The 21767-nt window shown below is 37.3% G+C and overlaps 1 protein-coding gene across 1 annotated transcript in view; it reads right to left on the bottom strand.

The window, feature by feature from the left end:
* ARPP21 (cAMP regulated phosphoprotein 21) overlaps nt 1-21767 on the bottom strand; it is a 192234-nt gene that overhangs the window by 130703 nt on the left and 39764 nt on the right. Inside the window, exons 2-9 of the mRNA XM_034761079.1 lie at nt 18234-18402; nt 16352-16554; nt 15502-15543; nt 14712-14801; nt 10419-10569; nt 9036-9114; nt 7539-7598; nt 6429-6569 (exon numbers count right to left, since the gene is read on the bottom strand). Coding sequence (XP_034616970.1) covers nt 6429-6569; nt 7539-7598; nt 9036-9114; nt 10419-10569; nt 14712-14801; nt 15502-15543; nt 16352-16519 — 731 coding nt within the window. The 5' untranslated portion in view covers nt 16520-16554; nt 18234-18402. The remainder of the gene's footprint in view (nt 1-6428; nt 6570-7538; nt 7599-9035; nt 9115-10418; nt 10570-14711; nt 14802-15501; nt 15544-16351; nt 16555-18233; nt 18403-21767) is intronic.

Here is a 21767-nt window from a genome sequence, read left to right as displayed (position 1 = left end):
CTATACTATTTGCAAGAGCCATATCACAATAAAGGTTTCCAAATAAATAAATAAATAAATAAAGCTCCATGTATCTATATAGACACAAAGAATGTCTTTAAATGCAAAGCATATATAAAAAGCCTACTGAGGGCTTTTCTATTTTTTGCAGGTGTGTTAGGAATGGGCAATGTCATGACTGTATTTGTGACTCAAGCCACTCAGACACAGAGAAAATGGATGGTTAGAATATCCTACAATACCTTTTTAGTTATAGCACAGATAGTACGTATTGTACAGTATGTATCATTTTGCTGACACAGCGTTTAAAAAGAAACTCTTGCTGTATATATTTCATATGTTAATACTACTCCAAGTTTTGGATGTATACTGAAGACACCAAAAACCTTCCGACAGGGCTACTGTAACATAGCATTTCTATAGCAGCAGAGTTAAATAATATTTATAGAACAAAATATCAATAGGCTGCTTTACTACAAAGGTTAGAAGGTATGCAACACTGAAAAGGGTTTACAAAATCATAAGTCTTAAGATTCACAAGATACGTGCCCTTTGGTAAGCTCTCGAAATGCACAAGACACTTTCTAAACATAATCACTGTATTTTATTCACACCCTATGTCCTGAATGCTGAGTAACTCTGCTGTACGTATGTGCAGGTATGTATGCAGCTGTGTGTGTGCATCCGTAAAAACATATTTTGCACACACCACATGTGAGGATATCCATATGGCAAATTGCAAAGCCAAATTAAAATCTGTACTTATCAAGCACCTTTAAACACATAACCTGCATTCTCCTCACTTATCTATCTCCACTGAGATAATCAGTCTAAATATACAGACAGAGATATGTACAAGTACTGACAACAGCTGCAAGGCTCTCTTATCTATTTCTATTTTTTTAAAATGTGGCATGTACAGAATAAAGAGGTGGCACATGCAGTTTTTGTTGGCACTCATTTGGAATATCCTGCATAATACATTGTCTCCATTTCAGATGTATGCTTTTATCATACTGCACTCTCGTGTTCACATTACATTTTGGTATAGCTTTAGATAGATGATAGACTGACACAGATGACAGACAAATATACATACAATGGAGGCACTATAGCGATATCACAGTTAGAGTAAGATATTCCATACTAAGCAACATTGTGACCATCTCCATCTAACGTTCGGAAAAACTTCTGTTCTGCATAATATTTCCCACATGCACTACTTGTCCAAAGGTAGTTTTTTGGAAAGTTTTTAGATTTTAATTGGACAGGCCATTTTTAACTTTTTTAAAATCCAGTCATAATTCAAAGCATTAATGTAGAATATTAAAATGTTTTAATCCACTACTCCTTTATCGGAACTAGTGCACTCAACTAGTTTTATCAAGTTTGGATGCAAGAACATTTAGTTATAAGAAATGATCTCTCTATGCACATTAAAATTTCCATGAGAAATTTGACTAATCGACACTTTTCTTCTTCTTCTTCTTTTTTTGTAATAAATAAATGTATGTCCTTCTGCATTACAAAGACAGCCTTCAAAATGTCAGAAGATAACTAAGGTCCAAACCTCCATTAGGGTCTACTAGCTTGGACTTCAATGGAATGCTGCTGACGCTCAGGAATACACAGCAGACAATTCAAATCCCAAAGAGAATTGGGTGCTAGGAATATATATTTGCCACTATAATTAAAAAAAAAAAAAAAAAAAAAAAAGGCAGCACAGGTTGCGCAGGCAGCAGCAGAATATTCACACACACACACACAAAAAAAAAAAAAAAAAAAAAATCACATTTTCCCCTGAACTCACACTATTGTAGCTGCTTCCCCTCCCACCCCCCCCACAATGAAACTAGCAGCCTCCAGAGCTCCTTAAATTCTTGCCCCTGAGGCAGGCAACTTCATAGAATCATAGACTATCAGGGTTGGAAGGGACCTCAGGAGGTCATCTAGTCCAACCCCCTGCTCAAAGCAGGACCAATCCCCAACTAAATCATCCCAGCCAGGGCTTTGTCAAGCCTGACCTTAAAAACCTCTAAGGAAGGAGATTCCACCACCTCCCTAGGTAACCCATTCCAGTGCTTCACCATCCTCCTAGTGAAAAAGTTTTTCCTAATATCCAACTTAAACCTCTCCCACTGCAACTTGAGACCATTACTCCTTGTTCTGTTCATACACACACTCTCTCTCTCTCACACTCACACACTTTACAGTGGGCCAGGTGATAACATAAATTTATGCTTCAGAGGAAGGTAGAAAACTCCAGAGTGTACAAGTATGGAACAAATTGCCCAAAGTTTCTTCTCAACCCCAAGTAATTCGTGGATGGTTTATGCCCATAAGCATGAAGGTTTCTATCCCATTAAATCTCAACTGGTCCACTAAGAGGCAGAAGATAAGGATGCGATCATATCACTCTATCAGAATGTTCACCCCACTGGTACATGCTGGTAGAATCCTCATTCCCCTCTTGTGGGGACCAGGCCGCGGCAGAATAGTCACACAAGCCCTCATTCAGCAAGATGAGTAAGCAGTAGCACCTTCACCCACAGCAATGACTTTCCATCAAACCCATCCACCCACACTCACAAACACATGATAGCAAAAGATTTTTTTAAAAAAGGTAATAGAATCTGTGAATTCTGGAAGTATTTATGACAAGCTTTCTTCCCTATTCATTGTGTCAGGCTGTGGTGCTTTGGGATTCAGAATGTGCTACCAAATGAGCATGTGAAAAGAGGAAGAAGCAGCAGCACATTACTCCAGAGCTCCAGCTTCCTTTGACGTGCATAGCTTTTGGACTTTCTGGACTTCAGGTTAGCCCTTCTCTATCATATATGAACTTACATATGTAATACAGTCAACATTTATTTAAGTTTAAACTACAATTAACATGAACCACACTAAGCAATTTTTCCATCACTTTCAGAAATGCTTCTGTTCTGGATGCTTTACATTGGGTAGTTAATAGAGTCAGAAGGTTCCAAGAATTGAGTTCTAGTTCTGAGCCATGTAAAACTCTTCCCTCTGAGAACACTAGGTTCTAACATATACAATATTGGGATCTTTAAAAATCCTGGACTCTGCAGAATTTATTACTATTGTAACTATTGCGGGTTATGCCAATGGAGCTAATGACTTTACTGAAACCTGGAATATGGAGCTTATGGCAACTACAAACACTGAAGGCAATACTGGTGAAGCTTATAATTAGGGTCAATGGAAATCCTCATGGGTTGAATGTCCAGGCATTCAGTGAGTATTATCAGCTGTAAATTACTTCTCCTCTGTGCTGACTCTGGCCAGTAAAAAGACGGGGCAATAAAGGCTCTATCCAGTCCTCACCATCTTCCCACCCATTTATTCTGGGATGGGAGTAAGTGGACTGGTAGCCCTGCTTATCCCTGTGCAGTCAGACCTAAGGTCTAGGTAACCCTATGGAAGGATTCAAGGGCTGTTCTTACTCTCTTGCTTGTTGATTGTGTAGCCCATGTCACAATCTAACGCAAAGGGTTTGATCCTGCTCCCATGAAAATCCCTTGAGAAACTTCCAGTTGATAATGGCTACATAGATGGCCAATAGGGACTTCCAATATCCATTTTATTAATTTATATCTTATTCATATTTAAAAGAACATTTAACTGATTCAAAACCATCTATCTGTTCATACAGCTAATCTGCGTAGCTGCTTGTTTGCTATTACTGTTAGTTTGTTTTAACGTCATTCTAAATTTGCAGTTTTTTCATTTAAAAATAATTGTGGGAATACTATTCCTCTACAATAACAAAAGTGATTTCAGTTTATATAAAGATCCCCCACTTTTTCATTATTTTTTTAAATCAGACATGGTGTAATTCCTTCCTTCCTACTCCACACAAACTAATCACGCATCCTGTTTCTCCTGATAATAAAATCCCAGACTCGGTCAGAAAAAGAAATTTTAGATGTCTCCTGCATCTGGGGAATTAAAAAAAAAAAAAGACATTTATAAAGCCTCATTTTAGAACTGTATCTTAAAATATTATAAATATACTACATGCTGCATGGCAGAATAATGCGTCTTTAGGGTTAGGCTATCCCCCTCCTTAAATAACTATTTAAAAGAACAAAAACAAACAAAATTCAGTTTTACTTAGTGCTAATGAAAGAAACTAGACTGTGACAATGCAGAAGGCTGGAAATTTCCGTTTCTCTGTGGAACAAGTACACTATGGACAGTGGCAGGACAAATTTTCCCACATGGTTCTATCTATGTGCCTTAACTATGACCTGCAAGGAGCACCTCCAGAGTAAAAAGGGTACTTCAGTCTGCAAGACCATTCAGTTTTTGGCCTCTCTGCTCAGCCTGCCAGCAAAGATGTCAATTAGTGCCAGTTGCGACGCTGGCTTTGTAAACAATTTAAATGATTCTCCTTGTCTCTCCCACTAGGCCATGAGCCACAATATCCAATGTGAAATCACTCAGACTTTCCACCTAAGCTGTCATATAAACTTTAGACCACTGTTTGGAATTCAATTCCTGTCGAGAGTGTGCTTTGCAAGGCAATATAAAGCAGCTCTAGTGCCACTGGTCTGCAAGGTGCATGTCAAAGCAACCAATTGAGCCCAAAGTACAAAAAATACCGTCAATGCTAGCCAGAAAGAGAACTAAGCTGTGAGCGAGATTCTACTGCTCTTGTTGCACTGTGGAGTTGATGTATATGTGAGAAGAAAAGGACAACTGGAAACAAATAGGAATGAATAAAACCAATGAAAATGTAAGGTTTTTAGGGGCTGCTCCAAATTTTTCTTAATTGAATGACAGTAGTGGTATGCCGGATCTCTCTCTCCTCTGACTCCCATACACACACAAACATATGCCCCCCAACACACACACATATACGTGTGCACACGCACAAATGCAGGTAAGCTGGAAAGGGAGATCTTATATGAGAGTGAGGGCGCTAAAATCAGGCCCTGAGAAACCTGTAGTACTTGAATAGTGTGCGATGAAAAAAGTGATTATGATGAAATGGTGTCTAGCAAAGACCTACATAAATTGTAATTTTGTTATTTCTTATTCTCTGCAACTAAATCTGTGTACATTTCCTTTACCCCAGGGGAGGGCAAACTACGGCCTGTGGGCCGCATCCGGCCTGACAATCGTATTAATCCGGTCTTTGAGCTCCCTGTGGGGAGTGGGGTCTGGGGCTTGGCCTGCTCTAGCCGGGGAGCAGGGTCAGGGGCCGCTCTGTGCGGCTCCCGGAAGCAGTGGCATGTCCCCACTCCAGCTTCTATGAGTAGGGGCAGCCAGAGCACTCCGCTCTGCACACTGCCCCCACCCCAAGCGCCGCCCCTGCAGCTCCCATTGGCCGGGAACTGCGGCCAATGGGAGCTGTGAGGGCAGCGCCTGCTGACAGGGCAGCACGCAAAGCCGCCTGGATGCGCCTCTGCATAGGAGCCAGATGGGAGACATGCCGCTGCTTTCGGGAGCTGCTTAAGGTAGGCACAGCCCAGAGCCTGCACCCCTGAGCCGCCCCCACCACTCCAACCCCTTGCCCCAGCCCTGATCCCACTCCCGCCCTCCAAACCCCTCGGTCCCAGCCCATAGCCCCCTCCTGCACCCCCAGTCAGAGCCCTCACCCCCCACACCAGCCTGGAGCCCCCTCCCACACCCTGAACTCCTCATTTCTGGCCCCGCCCCAGAGCCCACACCCCCAGCCAGAGCCCTCACCCCCTCCCATACCCCAACACCAATTTTGAGAGCATTCATGGCCCACCATACAATTTCCATACCTAGATGTGGCCTTCGGGCCAAAAAGTTTGCTCACCCCACTTTACCCACTGACTATCTAAGTCTAATAGATATTTTTAATATCATAGGGACCAAACAGTTTTCACAGCCCCATTACAGATTTATAATCCAGAGTGAATGATGATAAATAAGGTTTAAAGTTAGAAGAAGGGGGGAAAGCTACAATCTGTGAAAAAAATAAACGGTAGCAAAGGGGAAAAAATCTGCTGCAAAATAAACAACTCAGTAGGCAGGAGTGGAAACTGCAAAAAAGAAGAAACCGAAAGAGGGAATAGGATATCTTCCCAGCATCTTTGGGTTATTTAAAAGTACCTGTCCTTCATAACCTGCACAGCTCCAGGCAACGTGTTAAGCAATAAATTGCTTTCTATAGCTATGTGGGGGTGTTAGAGGGTCAACAAAACATTCCACTCTACAGGTACTATATAAATTTCTTGACTCGAAACAACCGGATTGACTCTTTCAAATCCTCATACAATCTTCCAAGGACAGACGAAACGACACACTACACCAGAATGAGTGATAAAATAATGCTCAGCGTTACAAAAATGGAATTTTGAAACACCATGTAGCCAGGATTCAAACGGATCCTTATGAAAGGGAAATAGGAAAAGCACAAGGCTAGTACTTACATTCTAGTATTGCTGGTCTTGTTGATAATTACAGATTTTCCAGTTTGATCTACATTGTGATCCATTCCAAAATAAGCTGCCACTCTGTGCACTAACATCCTCTGATATGACGACATCTGAGGGAACTTTTTATAGTGATTACTGAAAGAAAATATCACACTAATTAGTTACGTGATCATCTCTAAGATATAATATAACAATACCTTTTAAAACCTGATGTAATTATTTTTTCCTCTGTTCATTTATACAGCATACATGTATGCTGCAGGCAAGCAGATAATCAACTACAATGGCTGGTTTTTAAAAAGTGCTGGATATATTTATAGGCAATAATAAAACTGATACTTTTACATGCTAAATTAAGGTAATCAAATCTCATATTTCACGGCATCAGCTGACTGCTGCAGGGGTCAGGTAGGACTAACTTGTCATACACACTTTCGCCCTATATACAATGTTGCACAAATGGCTAAGGATATCATGAAAGTTTTATGCCTTCCTCCAAAGCAGCAGATACTGGGTAATGTTCAAAACACCAAGGGGTTATTCTAGTACAACAAATCTTCTTACTTCTCTCCATTTTAAAATGTCTATTTTTCCCCTCAAAAGTCAATCTGTTTTTAACCAAGTTGCAATCTATAATTTTATTATAAAATGTCAAATATGTGAGAGCAAAACAGGGTTTTGTATCCCTTCAAACAAAAGCTTATTTTTCACCACATTAAAGATACCTTAGTGCACAGAGCAAATTGCGTGACATAATATTTGATTATATATCCCCCTCTAGAGATACATGGTTTATATTCTATGCAATGAAAGCTTTACAATTATTTTTGGGCATAACTGGAACCAGCTGGAAGTCATTAGAGAACTATAATAAAAATGAAAAGCCTTGCTTTTTGTTACACCTACTGCAGTGGCTCCTCCTGACAGCTATTAGAGAGGAATTTAGGGCCTGATTTTGCAAGGTACTAAACTCCAGCACAGTGTAGGATGAGCCTCTAAATGAGCATACGTCTCATAAAAATATAGTACTTACATATGCTTTATGCAAAAGATATATGTGGCATGCAAATATGATAAACTAACCAAATACTGAAATTAACTTACTTGTTGTCACTAATAAAATCTATAATTTCCTGTTCCATTTTTAAGAGTATCATTCTGTCCCTGTAAAAATAAACAACAATTTGAAGAGTCAGCTACCAAAACCATTTTTAGATACTTTTATGATACTTCAAAAACAAATTATGGAAGTTTCCCTTTATTTAAAAATGATGTAAATATTTTAGTTAAAACGCCAACCTCCCTTGCGTTGGTGCAGCTGGGGAAAGAATCCAGTCTCCCCTTCTCCCCATCCATACCAGAGCAAGGTAAGATATGGACTTAAATCCCTTCAGCATTAGGGCTCAGCCTGGCAGCACTCGCAGCCTCAAAGAACTGCATTCAGGTGGCTTGTGGAGCAGTTGAATAATGTTGGTATTTCTTTTTGGAACAAAAGTAAGCTGTAGAGGTAGTTGAAAAACTTTCATCACAAATTTTTTTGATTGAAAAATTGGATTTTTGACTAAATTCAATTTGTCATAGAAAGTGTGCACTTTCTGTGGAAAATTTCAACTTTTTGTCTAAAAATCAAACACCCCAAACTCAAAATAACCGCCTTCCCTGGTGCACCACTGTGACTCAGCAGGAGGGGAAACCATGATGCATCATGGGACATGTAGTCTGACTAGGGAAGTCATTGAGAATGGGGACATGAGGCATCCAACAACACCTTCCATGAGGAACTGCTGCAGCATTGCCAAATCCAAATGTTCTGTTTTAAACTGCAAGTTTGTTTTTTGATCTTTCATTGAAAAGTTGAAATTTTCCACAAATACATTCCCCATCCCCACCCCCCACATTTACTTAACAGCCCTAGTAAGAAACCTTACAGAGTGCATTGCTCTCAAGTTCCTTTGAGTTATTACAGCTTGTTCAGGTTGGACAATTCAGGGACTTTTTGCTTTGAAGGCTAAAAATGTGCCCTTTAATACAAAATGTGAATTCATGCATTTTGAAATCCCATGGATTTTTAAGCCCCTCTGTGGATGGGTATTTACCTAATTATTTCTTGATGTCCAGTAAGTGGAGGATGAAACTGTGCACACAGATTCAGTTGAAAAGAGTGTAAAACATAATATATAAAAAATCCTGATAGAAATTTTTTTATATATTTAGGATGAAATTCTATATTAAGGTGAGTTTGCAGTTCCAAATGAAGACTATGGGTGTAGTGAGGCTAGAAGTTGACACTCACAATATGATCTGAGTTGCAAATACCTCCAATCACTTAGGTTATAATATACTAGTGCTAAGAGTCTTTAGATGGAGCTGTGCAGCGGAGAAGATAAAGCACAGTGACCAAATTTCAGGAAAAGTAATTAAGCAATGGGAAACTGGAAAGCCTAGGGGGTAGAAATTTATTGTTTTATGGCTTCTTGCTCACTTAAGATGCTTCCATTATTTCTTTTCCAACAGCATTCTCTAGAACTAGAATTATAAGATGCTTAATTGCTAGATTTCTAGGACTATACTAGGAGTTAACAACATGCTGGAGCTACTTACCTGGGATTATTCTTTAATGTGTTCACCAGAAATTCATGCAAATCTATGCCTGTTGAATCGGTATATTCTTGGCTGCAATCTGAAAAACAAAAAACAAACAAACAACTGTTTCATTTCAAAAGTTAAAGTTAAGCCAATTTCTGCAAAGCAGACTTGATTTTCCAGACAGCAACCTGAAGAATATATTAGAAAGAATAATGTACATACAGGTTATTTATTTATCTGACAATCTACCCCACAAAACAGCATGAGGAAATCTGTCTTTTCTCTGCATTGTACTAATAAGTGCCAGCACTGCAGCTAACAAAGTTTTGTCCTTTCTAGAATCACAGGAAATATATAACGTTACCCAAATTCCTTCCAACTTTCCCTCTCCTACTGCTGAATATCCAGTACTGTCCATAAATACATCTTTGTCTAATTTAATATGTTCAATATATAAAGTGATATGCCATACCACTGGGAATTCAAAATCTTTAACAGACTGGAATCTACTGATGTCTAAAAGTGGGTAGATGACAATGGCACGTGACAGAGTATTTGGAATTAATTTACGGCATAGGTTATTGTGTCTTACTCAAAAGTAAGGGCAGATGCTCAGCTGGTCTGAATCACCAGCTTCAGTAAAGTCAATGGAGCTATGACAATTCATACCAGCTGAGGATCTGCCCCGAGTAGGCATTGCTTATCCTTAAGAGACTACAGTGCAGTTTTGTAACATAGTATAATTATAGTTAGAGTCACTCTATGCATACCTGCTGTAGTAAGGCATAATTATAATATGTGATGGATAATTCACTAGTGTATTACAGTACACGGACCATGAGTTAAGGTTAAGGGACACGTGTGGATTTCCCAATAATGTTAATGAGAGATTCATCTGTGGGCTGAAAGCAATATGTCAGACTAAGTGTTTTGTGTCACTGCTAACAAGTTGTACAGTATACTGTGATTAACAGGAAAGAGTTGTACTCTTTCATAGAATATTTTATGTAAATATTATTATAATCACATACATATATACAAACATTATACATACACACACACACACCCCTCTCACACAAAAACTCTGCTATCCTCTGTTAGGGGTTCTACACAGAATACAACTGTAATATATTAAACTCCATCATTTATATGAAAAACTCCATTTTTCTTATCCATACAAATTTCACGTTCCATATTCCCTCTTTTGGATAAATGCATTCCTACTGTACGTGTATTTATAAGACAGACAAAGATGAGAGAGAGTAAGAGAGTTCACATATGCACACAGGTATAATACATATATGCCCCCAGATATATACATTCATATGCATGTCCAAGAATTTCTAGATGTGACCATAATAAATCATTGAAAAAGGATTCAAATATTTTGAAGTTCACCTTTCGATAACATTCTGATCTTGGATTTTTCACAGTTTTTATCTTTTTCTTTGTTTTTATCCTTCTCTTTTTCTTTCTCAGAGTCATCTTTACTAGATTTATCTTCTTCTTGTAGACTGGGGAAACTCGAAAGCTGTAGTTGTATTGATTCCTGTTGAAAAAAATATAATAATTTAGGGCCAGATTCAGTAAAATTTACATGGATTCCAATCTGAAGAAATTTGCATTAAGGAGTGCACAGCCAGAAAAATTGAAGCCAGATATAAATTTTTTCCTATTGGGTAAAATTAAATCTTATTGGGAGAATAATGCATTCTTTGGCCCAAATTCTGCTCTCAGATGGGTGTGTGTGCTGCTCCCACTGAAGTCAGAATTTCTTCCTTAATATTTGCAAACTAAGACCTCGGAGTTTACAAATATTAAAGGTACATTATTCTCCACTTTCAGTAATTAAATTTTTCTCTCAATAATTATAACACTGAAAGTACATTCTTATATATGTTCTTCTTCCAATAAACCATTCTATATCTAGAGAGATATTGCAAATGCTAGATAAAGATCAAAATAATTTCCACAGAATTTTTTTGTGCAAATTCCTATAAAGTGTTATGCACACATATGGTGCTATATAAGTTAAACTCACTTTTCAGGCCCTGAGAATAAGAGAATGCCAATAAGTGATAATATGCATTGCGGAAATCAGGTTTATCACTTAAAAAAACATCTGGAAACATGGCCCTTAGCGAAAGGTTAAAAAAAAAATGAGTACTGCAGTTTTCAGTACAGTGGGTGTGCTAACTGAATTTCTTAAGTGCATCAGAAATCCATGTCCTAAAGATTTTGACATTTCAAAGATTGCGAATTCCTTTGAAGCTGCACTTGTTAGAAAACTGGGAATTCATGGTGTTTGGCCTTTTTTGTTTTGCTTTTGAGAAATCATTATTCTCCACTTACACTGGATTTTTTAGACAACAGTAAAAAACGAGTTGATAGTTGATGAAATACATAAACAGTGCTGTGATAAACTTCAAAAGAATGGAATCTGACTACAAGAAGGAAAAGAAAGTAAGGCTAAGTATTCACACTGTTTTGAAGAAAAATGACTGAACAAAATCAGATATTTAAGTTTTGTAAAAATACATGCTTGCATCAAACTGTGGCAAAATCAGCAGTATTAAAAGTGCCTTTAACACATTGGGGGCCTACATAATTGGTAAGCTATGGCTGCATCATTGATGACATCCAAATTAACAAGTATTAAAAAATAGCCTGATCGCTAGCAAATTCCCTTCTATCCTCAATTTTCATAGATTGCTGATGTACAGAAAAACAAATCTCATTACAATATTTTAACCTAAAGGGTATTTTTTCAGAAGCGGAACATTAGTAACTCAAATCATGCCTGCAATAACTATTACAAATCTTAGAGTTATTAAAAAGAACCACTAAAAATCAGACACCAAAACAAGCATAAGACAAAAATCCTAGCAAAACTAACTATTGGTGTCACAGTAAGACAGGAAGTCAAAATTGCCTCTGCTGAATCGGTGTCTTATTCTTTTCATGAAGCTGAAATGTGGTACAGAAGACGTGAGATGCAAAGGACTGTAAAAACGGAAGCAAAGCCCTGTGCAAAAAAATATTAACCGGGGTTTATTTTCTCAAGCTCTATTTTTGTTACCATAAGGCAGAAATGTTAGCAGAATGCTGCACTGAATATAGAAAGAGAATGGGAACTCTCAACCATATGAAATAAGGATATGCAGAAGAATGTCCGCTAACTGCTAAGTTGCACTTAATAGACTAAAGTATGTTTTCCTTTCACCTGCTGAGGAAAATCTGCAGGTAAATGTTTTGTTCTGATGACAGGACTTTGTATGAATCAGTGCCACAAGATCCTTCAGAACAACTTCAGATTCCCTGGGCTACCTAATGCTGGGTGATTCTGTCATTAGTTCTTCAAAACAGAGGAAAAGTATGGAACTGGCATCCTCCGCCCTTTAATCCTGAACTATTAAAATGGCTATTAAGATGCACCTATTTTGACAAGAAGAGAAAAATGACAGACTTTACATGTAGCATAAACACACATGTAAACATACAGTATCTACTTTGTGTTACACATATACGATTCTGCGTATAATATTTGGTTGCTCTTGAAGAAACACACAAAAGGGCTGTAGAGTCGTGAAAGCAATCTATTATTTTTTTGTTATATTTATTTTTATTGATTTTTCTCAATAGTAAAATACAACGTTAATAAGTACATTGATACAAGGTAAGTATAGTGAATAACAAAAGAAATGTTCAAGTTGCAATAATACACCGATAAGTCAATAGTATAACATTAGAGGCAACATTCCTTTTAAGTAAGGACATAGTGAATCATCAGGTAAGCGTTCAAGATCAAGTAATACAGGTAACAAGATTTTTCCTACACAGGAAAATGAAGGCAAATTTTCAAATATCAATACAAACATCAGGGTTGCAGTACAATCCATACTCTGTAGTTCTGGCAATGTACCGTACATTCTCTGGTAATCAAAACCCTGTGCTTTGTAAACCGCTAAGATAAACTTATAAAAAAGTAATTCAAAATAAACTCAAAATACGCTTCTTTCTCCTTTAAAGTAAAAGTAAACCATTTCAAATGGCACAACATTTCCAGTATCCTTCAGCCAGTCCAAGGAGGAGAGGGCAGGTCTAGCTTTCTATTGCAAAGCTAATCTGCATTAGTAAACAAAAGGCCAATATAAGATTAAAGCATAGTTTCTATCTACTCGAGTATTCAGAACCAATTGTCTTTACATGAGACAGACGTTGGGAGTCCAGGGGTACTTTAACTCCTGTGATCTTTTCAGTATAGTCAAAGAATTCTTCCCAGTAATAGTCAGACCGGGGTAGGACCAGAGGATGTGTGCAAGTGACCCCTCCTCTGTCTGGCATCAGGGTGCGGTTTGGGAGAAGTATTTTATCCCAAAACCTGCCTGCCTCTATGGAGTTAAACACATGTCCTCTGCAGTACATTATCAACTACCATGCGATGTTTAATACAATCTCTTATATTTATATTATTCTCCTTTTCATTCTCCATTAAACAATAGAAAACACAAATAAAATGCAGAACAAAAGCCACACATTTTTGAATAATGCAAGTTAAGCTAAAAGCATATTTTTTAAATATATACCTACAACTATAAAATAACCTGTCAATTTCCCTACTGCATAATCATCATTGTAAAGCAGTGAACACTTGGAAAAGTTCAGCTGCTAAACAAGATCTGGTTTTTGGTCTTTCAAAAAATAAATATAAATGAATGAATGTATGAATAAATAAATAAATAAAAATCCTCTCCACACTTATGAGCCTAAGGGGAGAGTTCAATTTGTTTCATTTCAAGTCAATAGAGGAAAGTCAAAGAAAGTACACTTAAAAGTGATTGTTTGTTTTGTTCTGAGCTCACAAAAGTCATTTTCTCAATCTCTTTCTCTCTATGGCTAATCTCATTTGCCAATAAAACAACTGAATCTTCAAGTACCAATGCTGGCAGCTTTTAAGGGTTTTTTTATTATTATTTTAAAAAAATCTTGTTTGCCTGGTCAAGTGAAAATGATTGTGACAGTTTTTGGTGGTTTTGGTTTTGGGTTTTTTGGGGTCTTTTTTTTGTTTTTGTTTTTGCAAGTGAGCCTAGAACTGTTTTCCGGAATCTGAATCTGCTGGATCGAATTGCCAAGATGTTTTGGTCCAAAAGGTGTTTCTTTGGAATAAATGGAATACAAAATGGAACCCTACTCAGTATAATGCACCCTCTCTTCTCTGCCAATGTATTTACAGAGAGTCAAAGATCTGTGTAGTATTATGAAGTGCATACTGGGGAACTGATACATAATGGATCTCAGCTGAACTAGAAACCAGAGTGTATTTAGAACTGTATCTGGTGTAGCCTCAAAAGAGATAGCCTTAGAGAAAAGAACAATTCTATCTTTTATTTATTTATTTTTAATTTTAATCTGAATTCTTTTGAATTCTTTTCCATTTGTTGAAATTTTCAGGGGGTCTGGAAAAAAAAGCAAATAACACCCTGTGACATACTGTAAGACTACTTCAATATTTCAAAACAAAGTACACACTAAGCCAGATAACTTCATAAAATCGTGTGCATTGTCTGATGTAAATTTTTTTTTTTTTTTGCTTTCCCCAAAAATATTGTTAAAAGCCCAATTAAGTAACATGATCATGCAAGTGAAAGTGGAAGTCAACCATGCAGCTAACGGCCATGATTTCAGATGTACCTGATTATCGTGAAGACCTTCTGCTCCCAATCGAGGGGATGATTCTTCGCACACAGCAAGACTCCGGACCAGTTTCCCCTTAGCTCCTGACTGAATAAGATAGAAAGAAAACAAAACAAAGGAAACTACTGCTGACCCCAAATTTGCAAATGTGCCAATCATCCCAATGAATTTCAAATAGTCAGGTACTTGTCCAGCAAAACTACAGCAGATTCTGTCCAGCAAGTCATTTGACACATAGGTTTGGCTTTTAAACGCTTTTGCTACACTTCAACTGAAAATCATAAAAGCAAAAAACAAAAATAATCTGGTAACGTAGTCAAAGCAACAACTCTATTTCCTGTAACCAACAGCAATAGAGCTGAACAGTGACAAATTTTAAAAGTTGTATTGACCTACCCTTGGAAAATGTTATTAAAAAAAAAGAACAGCGAGTGAGCTAGCAGATTTCACACTAACTAGCTGCCTTCCTCCTGCTCAATCTTTTTAATCTCTACAGCTTCGGAAACTGGATTACTCCATTTAAATAAAATTCAAACAAAACATTAATTACAAAAGAAAAATGAAACACAGATCACACATACAAGTACATGGCAAGCCCAGTAACCAACGTATGATTGCTAAATAAAGGGAAGATTGACACTTAATATCTTGTGAAACTCCTCTGCTTTTGTGCCACATGATTATGAAGAAAAACTGAAGATAAAAGCTCGTTGTTGTATAGGAAAACAGCCACCTGAATGGAACTTTTTATCACCTTTTCAGCTCAGCATGAAATGTGAAACCTTACCTTGGATCTCTTTTTCTGCTGGTTCTGGTTTACACCTCGTTTCTGTGTGTAACAAATAATTGTCACGTTAGTGGAAAATGCACACAATAGGAATATCAGCATACTTCATTAAATCCTTCTCAAAGCAATCCTTTATCATTTGCTGATTGCAAAGTAACAACATCCTAATGCAACTCCGAAAAAGTGAGGAGCCAAGAATTGCCTCTGCTGTATGCATTAATCTGATCGGTATAAACAAGATGCAAACTTGATGCTTTGCAATGTTATGCTTAAATAAAAAACATGATAAAAAGATAATGCTGAAGTAAGCCTCTCTCCCTCTCCAAATTCCTTCCCCTTTTGAGCTTGCCAGTAGTCCCATAAATTGCAGTCCCTCTTTCTTTTAATATCCTTTTAAGTAAAAAAAAAATATTAATCTGGTAAAGACTCAAGTGTTTAATGATCTTTCTTTAGTTTTGCATAATAAGAGAGTCACCGCTTTTTGTTGGTAATAATTGTTATTTTTAAAATGAAACTCACTGTAGAGCTAAGAAATACATCAGTCTCTATGAATTCTGTGAGTCCATCAGATCAAGATAATGTCCTAAATATCCCAAGAGGGAAAACTGTCAGACAAATATTTTACTGTATTTTTTAATGGGTACCCAGCAACGGGCTCCTTAGCAATAAAAAATACTACCAGTAATATAACAAGAAAATTAAGTAACAAGAAAAAGAAAGAAAGAAAGAAAGAAAGAAAGAAGCATGAGGAGAAGAGAATAGAAAAAATCTCGCCAAACAAAAGACAGTGGAAATGGCAATGTAATGATAACACAGTGACATAGCCATCCAAGGTCCTTCTTCCCCTTACCTGGAGGTCTGTCTTGGCATCACTCAGCTTCTCCTCCTTTTCCTCTGCTTCCAAGCTTTCCGTTTTATTAATGATGCAGTTCTCTGGGGTCGCATCAGAGATGGCAGACTCCTGCTCTTTGGCAGCTTCCTCCACTGTCTCCTGGTTCAATTTACCTTGCTCAGACATTCTCCCAGACAGAAATTAAAACAAGATTTGATGACCTGGACGGTCGAGACATCAAAAAACAAAAAATGGGAGAGGGAGGTGAAATTTTCACTCATTTGAGAACAGAAGTTTATCATTTCCTTTGATAAACAAACCACAATAACAAACTCAGGCATGCAGGGCAATACACTCCAGCAGAAAAACAAATATATTGAATGGACACTGGGGAAGAGTGGAGTTGAGATATGATAAATAAAACAACTTGGTTTCAAACATGCTTAGTGGTAGAGAATGTAAACCACAGTTAAGGTATGGTAAGCCCTCACCCCTTGCTCTCCTGCCACAGCCAAGGAGTTGCTGCAGAGGTGAAGACTGGGATGGAAAGGAATTTTTTTTTTTTTTTTTCAAAATAAGTCAGATGGATCGAATAGATGTCCCATTTACACTTCCGGGTCATAGGCATGTCAGTGCTCCCCTCCTCTAGCATTTCTCTCATAATAAATAAATAAATAAATACACACACACACACACAAATAAAGCACCACCAAGAGGAGGACTACTGCAGATTTCTATCACTCAGCTACTGCCTGGTGTACAGAGAGAGCCAATACATTCATTACAGGCACACAAAAAATTAAATTCAGTTGAAGAGGTAATAATTCAATATAAATATGAAATCTAAATTTGGCAATAAAGCTTTCAGGGTCAACATCTCCAGACATCAAACTGACAGCTCCATTATTAAAATCATAAGCCTCTTCCCAAACCCCATGTCACGCTCCAGCACTATGGAAATCCTACTGGAAGCCCTTGGCAGGTAGCTCTAATGAAGATATCTTAACTGCACTGCATTACTCTCAGCTCACAATGAACTGTTGTACAGAAGCTCTAAAAGGCTTTTCAAAGTTAAAGCCTATTATTATTTTTCCTTTTTCTACCCACAAAACACCCTCCCGACACCTCCCCCACTGATCAATTGTTAAATGAGTCTCATGAATAATTTAGCTTCACCCCCCCTCCCTTTCTTTTTTTCTTGTTTTAAGATGTGTCTGAAAGAAAAACAACTGTAGTGGAAAAGGGGAGTTATTTCAGAAACAGATTTCAGTGCAATAGCTTGCCCTTTCCCAACAGTGTAACAATGGCTATTAGGCAAAACTATCTTTTGCCATGTTTCTTTTACAGCTTGTAATAAACATTCAGCACTTTTTTTCTGTCTGTTATTTTGAATGGAAATACAAAAGATTTTAAAACATCAGTCATTTCGATTTAGAATTCTACTATCTGTTTTTGGCATTTTAAGTAAACGATGTTGAAGAGGTTCCTACATAAAGATAGGTTACTGTTCCATCTCAATTTGCAACAGATTGTGGAGATTTAGCAGAATTAGATTTTCTGAACTGTGAGTTTCATACCTGTGTGTTTATGAATACTGGGACAGTTTACAATCCACATACAGTACAGTCCATAAGCAATTCAATAAATTTCTCAAAGAAATGTATTGCTGCCAATAAGGCCCAATTTTTTACTGTAAAAACATAACGTTGCTGGTTAATTTTTGGCTGTTGTGCACTTACATGTGTAACTCAAATTCTCACACACACACACACACACACACACACACACACAGTCTTTAGGTGTACATTGTATGTATAGTGTATCTATACACAGAAAATATTAACAAATACAAACATAATTATAGCTGCAGCTTAACAACTGTAACAAACAAACCATGTACCTTCAAAGCAGCTTTAATTCTCGATGTCTTTCTAGCTGCTTCTGTTGCTCTTCAACGGTTAAATCCACACAAATGATCAATGACAACATGAGTCCCATGTCCCCACTAACAGTTCAGAACGCCAATCTCCATGCTCTTCCTTTAGACAGTTTTACAGATCATCATCAACCTGGAAAAAGACAAAAAGTAAATAATCATGGTAATAATCATGGTAGGGTTAAGGATGCAATAAATAGGACCAGATTTCTAACACTAATGACCAGCTTCAAGCAAATCACTTTCACAGCTTGATCCAGCTCCACCTGTCTCAAAACTGCCTGCTTCTTCTCTAATGAAGGCTAGAGCCGGCTGTTCAAGTCATAACAGCTCCTACGCAAAGAGCTAAAATTATCAATTGCATTATGCACTGAAGATTACTCACTTCAATTTTAACCTTTTTTAGTGAATTCTAGCACTTTTCATATAAAAAAATTAAGATAATCTGTTTGCTTCAATGGAAATCAATATTATCTATGGGCAAAAAAGCCTTCTCTGCTTTTTAACCAAAGCTTCAGCCCCAATTAAGGATTACACAATATTTTAAAGAGGCTCCATGACTGCTGTTAGAAAGTAATCTCGATAAGGGTACAGTTCATTTACATGTCGGTTTAATGAGGCATATCTGTCAAATAAAAGCTGAAATGATCAGGGGAGGGACCACGAAAAACCAATTCCCCCGAACAATGGAAATCGGTGCAAACTTTCCTTTAGGCAGTATGTAAAAAAACAACATACTGAATCTCTCTCTCTCTACATTATTGCTCAAAGAGCAAAACTGTGGGATCAATTACCTCAGAAATGCAATGCAAACGCCATTCGTCAGGACTGCTACTGCCAGCTGAGTATGAGGTTTGACAGAAAAGGAACATTTTGAGAGGGATTTACAAACTATGGTCATGGGGAAAATTGTCATGATGCAATGAGTCTTGTTGAGATTTCCATATGTGCAGTGGCCAAGGTAATTTGGGGGAAGGGGATAGAAGAAAGGCAAAAACACCCCCAAAGGAACAGAAATGCAGTTCACTTGGTAAGAAAAACAAGCTGTATATTATCAAACTCTATTACACTTTTTCTGATGTACATGGTTTTAAATTGCAAACAATTGCAACTGCTGTACTATATGGTATGACGAATTGTATCTTACAACCCATTTAATTTAGCTAAACACTACAAATCAGAACTGGAATGTAAAAATTTTTAAGATCATATTCTGATCTCTCCAGAAATTCAGTGCTGTGTAGGCAAAGAATATTTAGTTACACAGCCTTTTATATTTCCCAAGAGATAAACATAAATATATCATTTTAAGATTGAATCTCTCATCCCCTACACCAGTAAATAATTTGTATATAGCAATAAAACTACTCGTTGCAGGATCATTAATTGTACTTTTCGGAGGTCCAACGCTAAGGTGAGGGGAACAGTAAAACAATCTTAATAGCATACAGCAGAGCAATTATATATAAGTGAGCCTACTAATGGAACCGATAGAGGTAAAAAATTAATTCACCGACCCAATGAGATTGGCAGGAAAAACTACTGCCAAGTAGGCAAACTACTCCCAAGACCCTTTTCCCCCCCCCCCCCCCAAAAAAAAAAAAAATTTATAATATATCAAATTAAAAAAAAAAAGAAAAAAAAAAAAAAAAAAAAGACAGAGCATTGTGAAGTCCAGAAGCTCCAAAGCTATGAAGGAACTAGAGGTAGTTGTAACAAAACCTCGCCAAAAATTAGCATGTAATTTCAGGATTCCACACACTTTTTGCAGCATTGCCACATATGATAAGCTAAATATTCACAAAAAGGCATCTCAGATTTCCTCATATTCACCAGCTAGAGAAATCTGCCAAGTCTCCAGCAGACAACAACATTTCTGGTCCTGTGCCACAGATCTCAAAATGAAATCTTATCATACTTATTAAGGAATATTTTTATAAATGGAGACCCACACATTGTTATGCTTAAGATATCTAACGCCAACATGATCTAATGCCAAGACTTCGAGAACTCTGTTGAATCTTAGAGATTGAACAAAAGATACAGGCATTTCACCAAAATTGCACAAATCACAGTGTTTGAGCAGCATCTCTCAGACCTGCCGTGCCAACATCTTTTAAAAAGATAATAAAATTATACTCCCAGCGTGTATTTCAGCATTTTGTTGTAGAAAACCCAGGAAAAAATGGATTTTTGTGAGCTGAAATCAAGCAATCTTCAATGGGTATATACTGACATATGGGCATAGGGATTTAAGCAATCATACAGTTTCATGGGGATAAATATTTTTGTAACCATTTGTAATTATTCCCTGAGCCAAGAGAACAACTGAAGTGAAGAATTGGGTGGGATATCAGTCACAGTTCTGCTTTCTCATCCTCCCTCCGATACACATTTCCATTCATTTAGGAGGAAATTTACATACAATAGTTATCATTCATATTACAATATGTGAGATGTACTTTTAGGCTGAGATTTTCAAAGGAACCCATGCTGAACTGGCTCTCCATGGGAGCTCCCTTAGGCACCTTTGAAATCCCCAGTGTTATATAATAAACTTTAAGGTATACATTAATAAGGGAAAATAGTCAGAAAAATACCTGTAAAATGGCACCTTTAACTCCAAATACGTTTCTGCTCCCTGTGCATTTTCAAAATATTGATTTATTTAATGATCAACACAAATATCTTACTATTGCTAGCCCCGCAGTATCTATACAGCTATGGAAATGCATGCTGGATTCTTCTCTACCTTGCACATCAGCAAAATTGTCAGCGATGTTCTTACTGCCAAATCTTCACTATGGAGAGTAAGAGGCAGAATACATGCAGTTCTGCTTTCAGTCTCTAGGCTAAGGTTGCAAAGCTTGTGATTAGAAAAAAAAAATCTTTTAACTTGCAAGGGAGCAAATCGTATAGGGATTGCTGAGATTTTTCAAGAGACAAGGCAGATAAGGTAATTTTATTGGACCAACTTGGTAGAAGGTATACACTTTTGAACTACACAAAGTTCTTTTTCAGGTCAGGGAAAGGAATCAGTGTGTCTGAACTAAGAACAAGTGGGACGGAGTTAAGCATAAGGAGGTAGGAGGTCACTGTGCCCAAATTTGAAAACTTGAAAATCCCACTCAAAAAAGTCAGAGAGAGAAAATAAGGCACCCTACAATGCCATTTTTAGAGAGCCACTTAAATAAAAAGAATGCAATGAGTTAATAAACCAGTTTCAAGAACCCCATGATGGGTGTATGCTATGAAAATGCAGTTGTCATCTGTTAAATTTATTAATAAAAAATAATTTATTCTGTGATAACTGGGGGCTCTTCCTACCCCTGGTTTGTGCTGAGCCCAGGTGAATTGGTGAGGATGCTACCTTAAGGCAAACGAAAAGAGATAGCAGGAGTGTTAAACCATGTACCATAATTTATTTATAAATAGCACATACCACACTGATTCAGAGAAAAAAAACTGTAAAAAAAAAAAAAAAAAAGAACCTGAGTA

This window comes from Trachemys scripta, chromosome 2, assembly GCF_013100865.1.
Source record: "Trachemys scripta elegans isolate TJP31775 chromosome 2, CAS_Tse_1.0, whole genome shotgun sequence".
Classification (NCBI taxonomy): Eukaryota; Metazoa; Chordata; order Testudines; family Emydidae; genus Trachemys; species Trachemys scripta.
The sequence above is the reverse complement of the archived record's forward strand: the minus strand, read 5'-3'. Positions and strand labels throughout refer to the sequence as shown.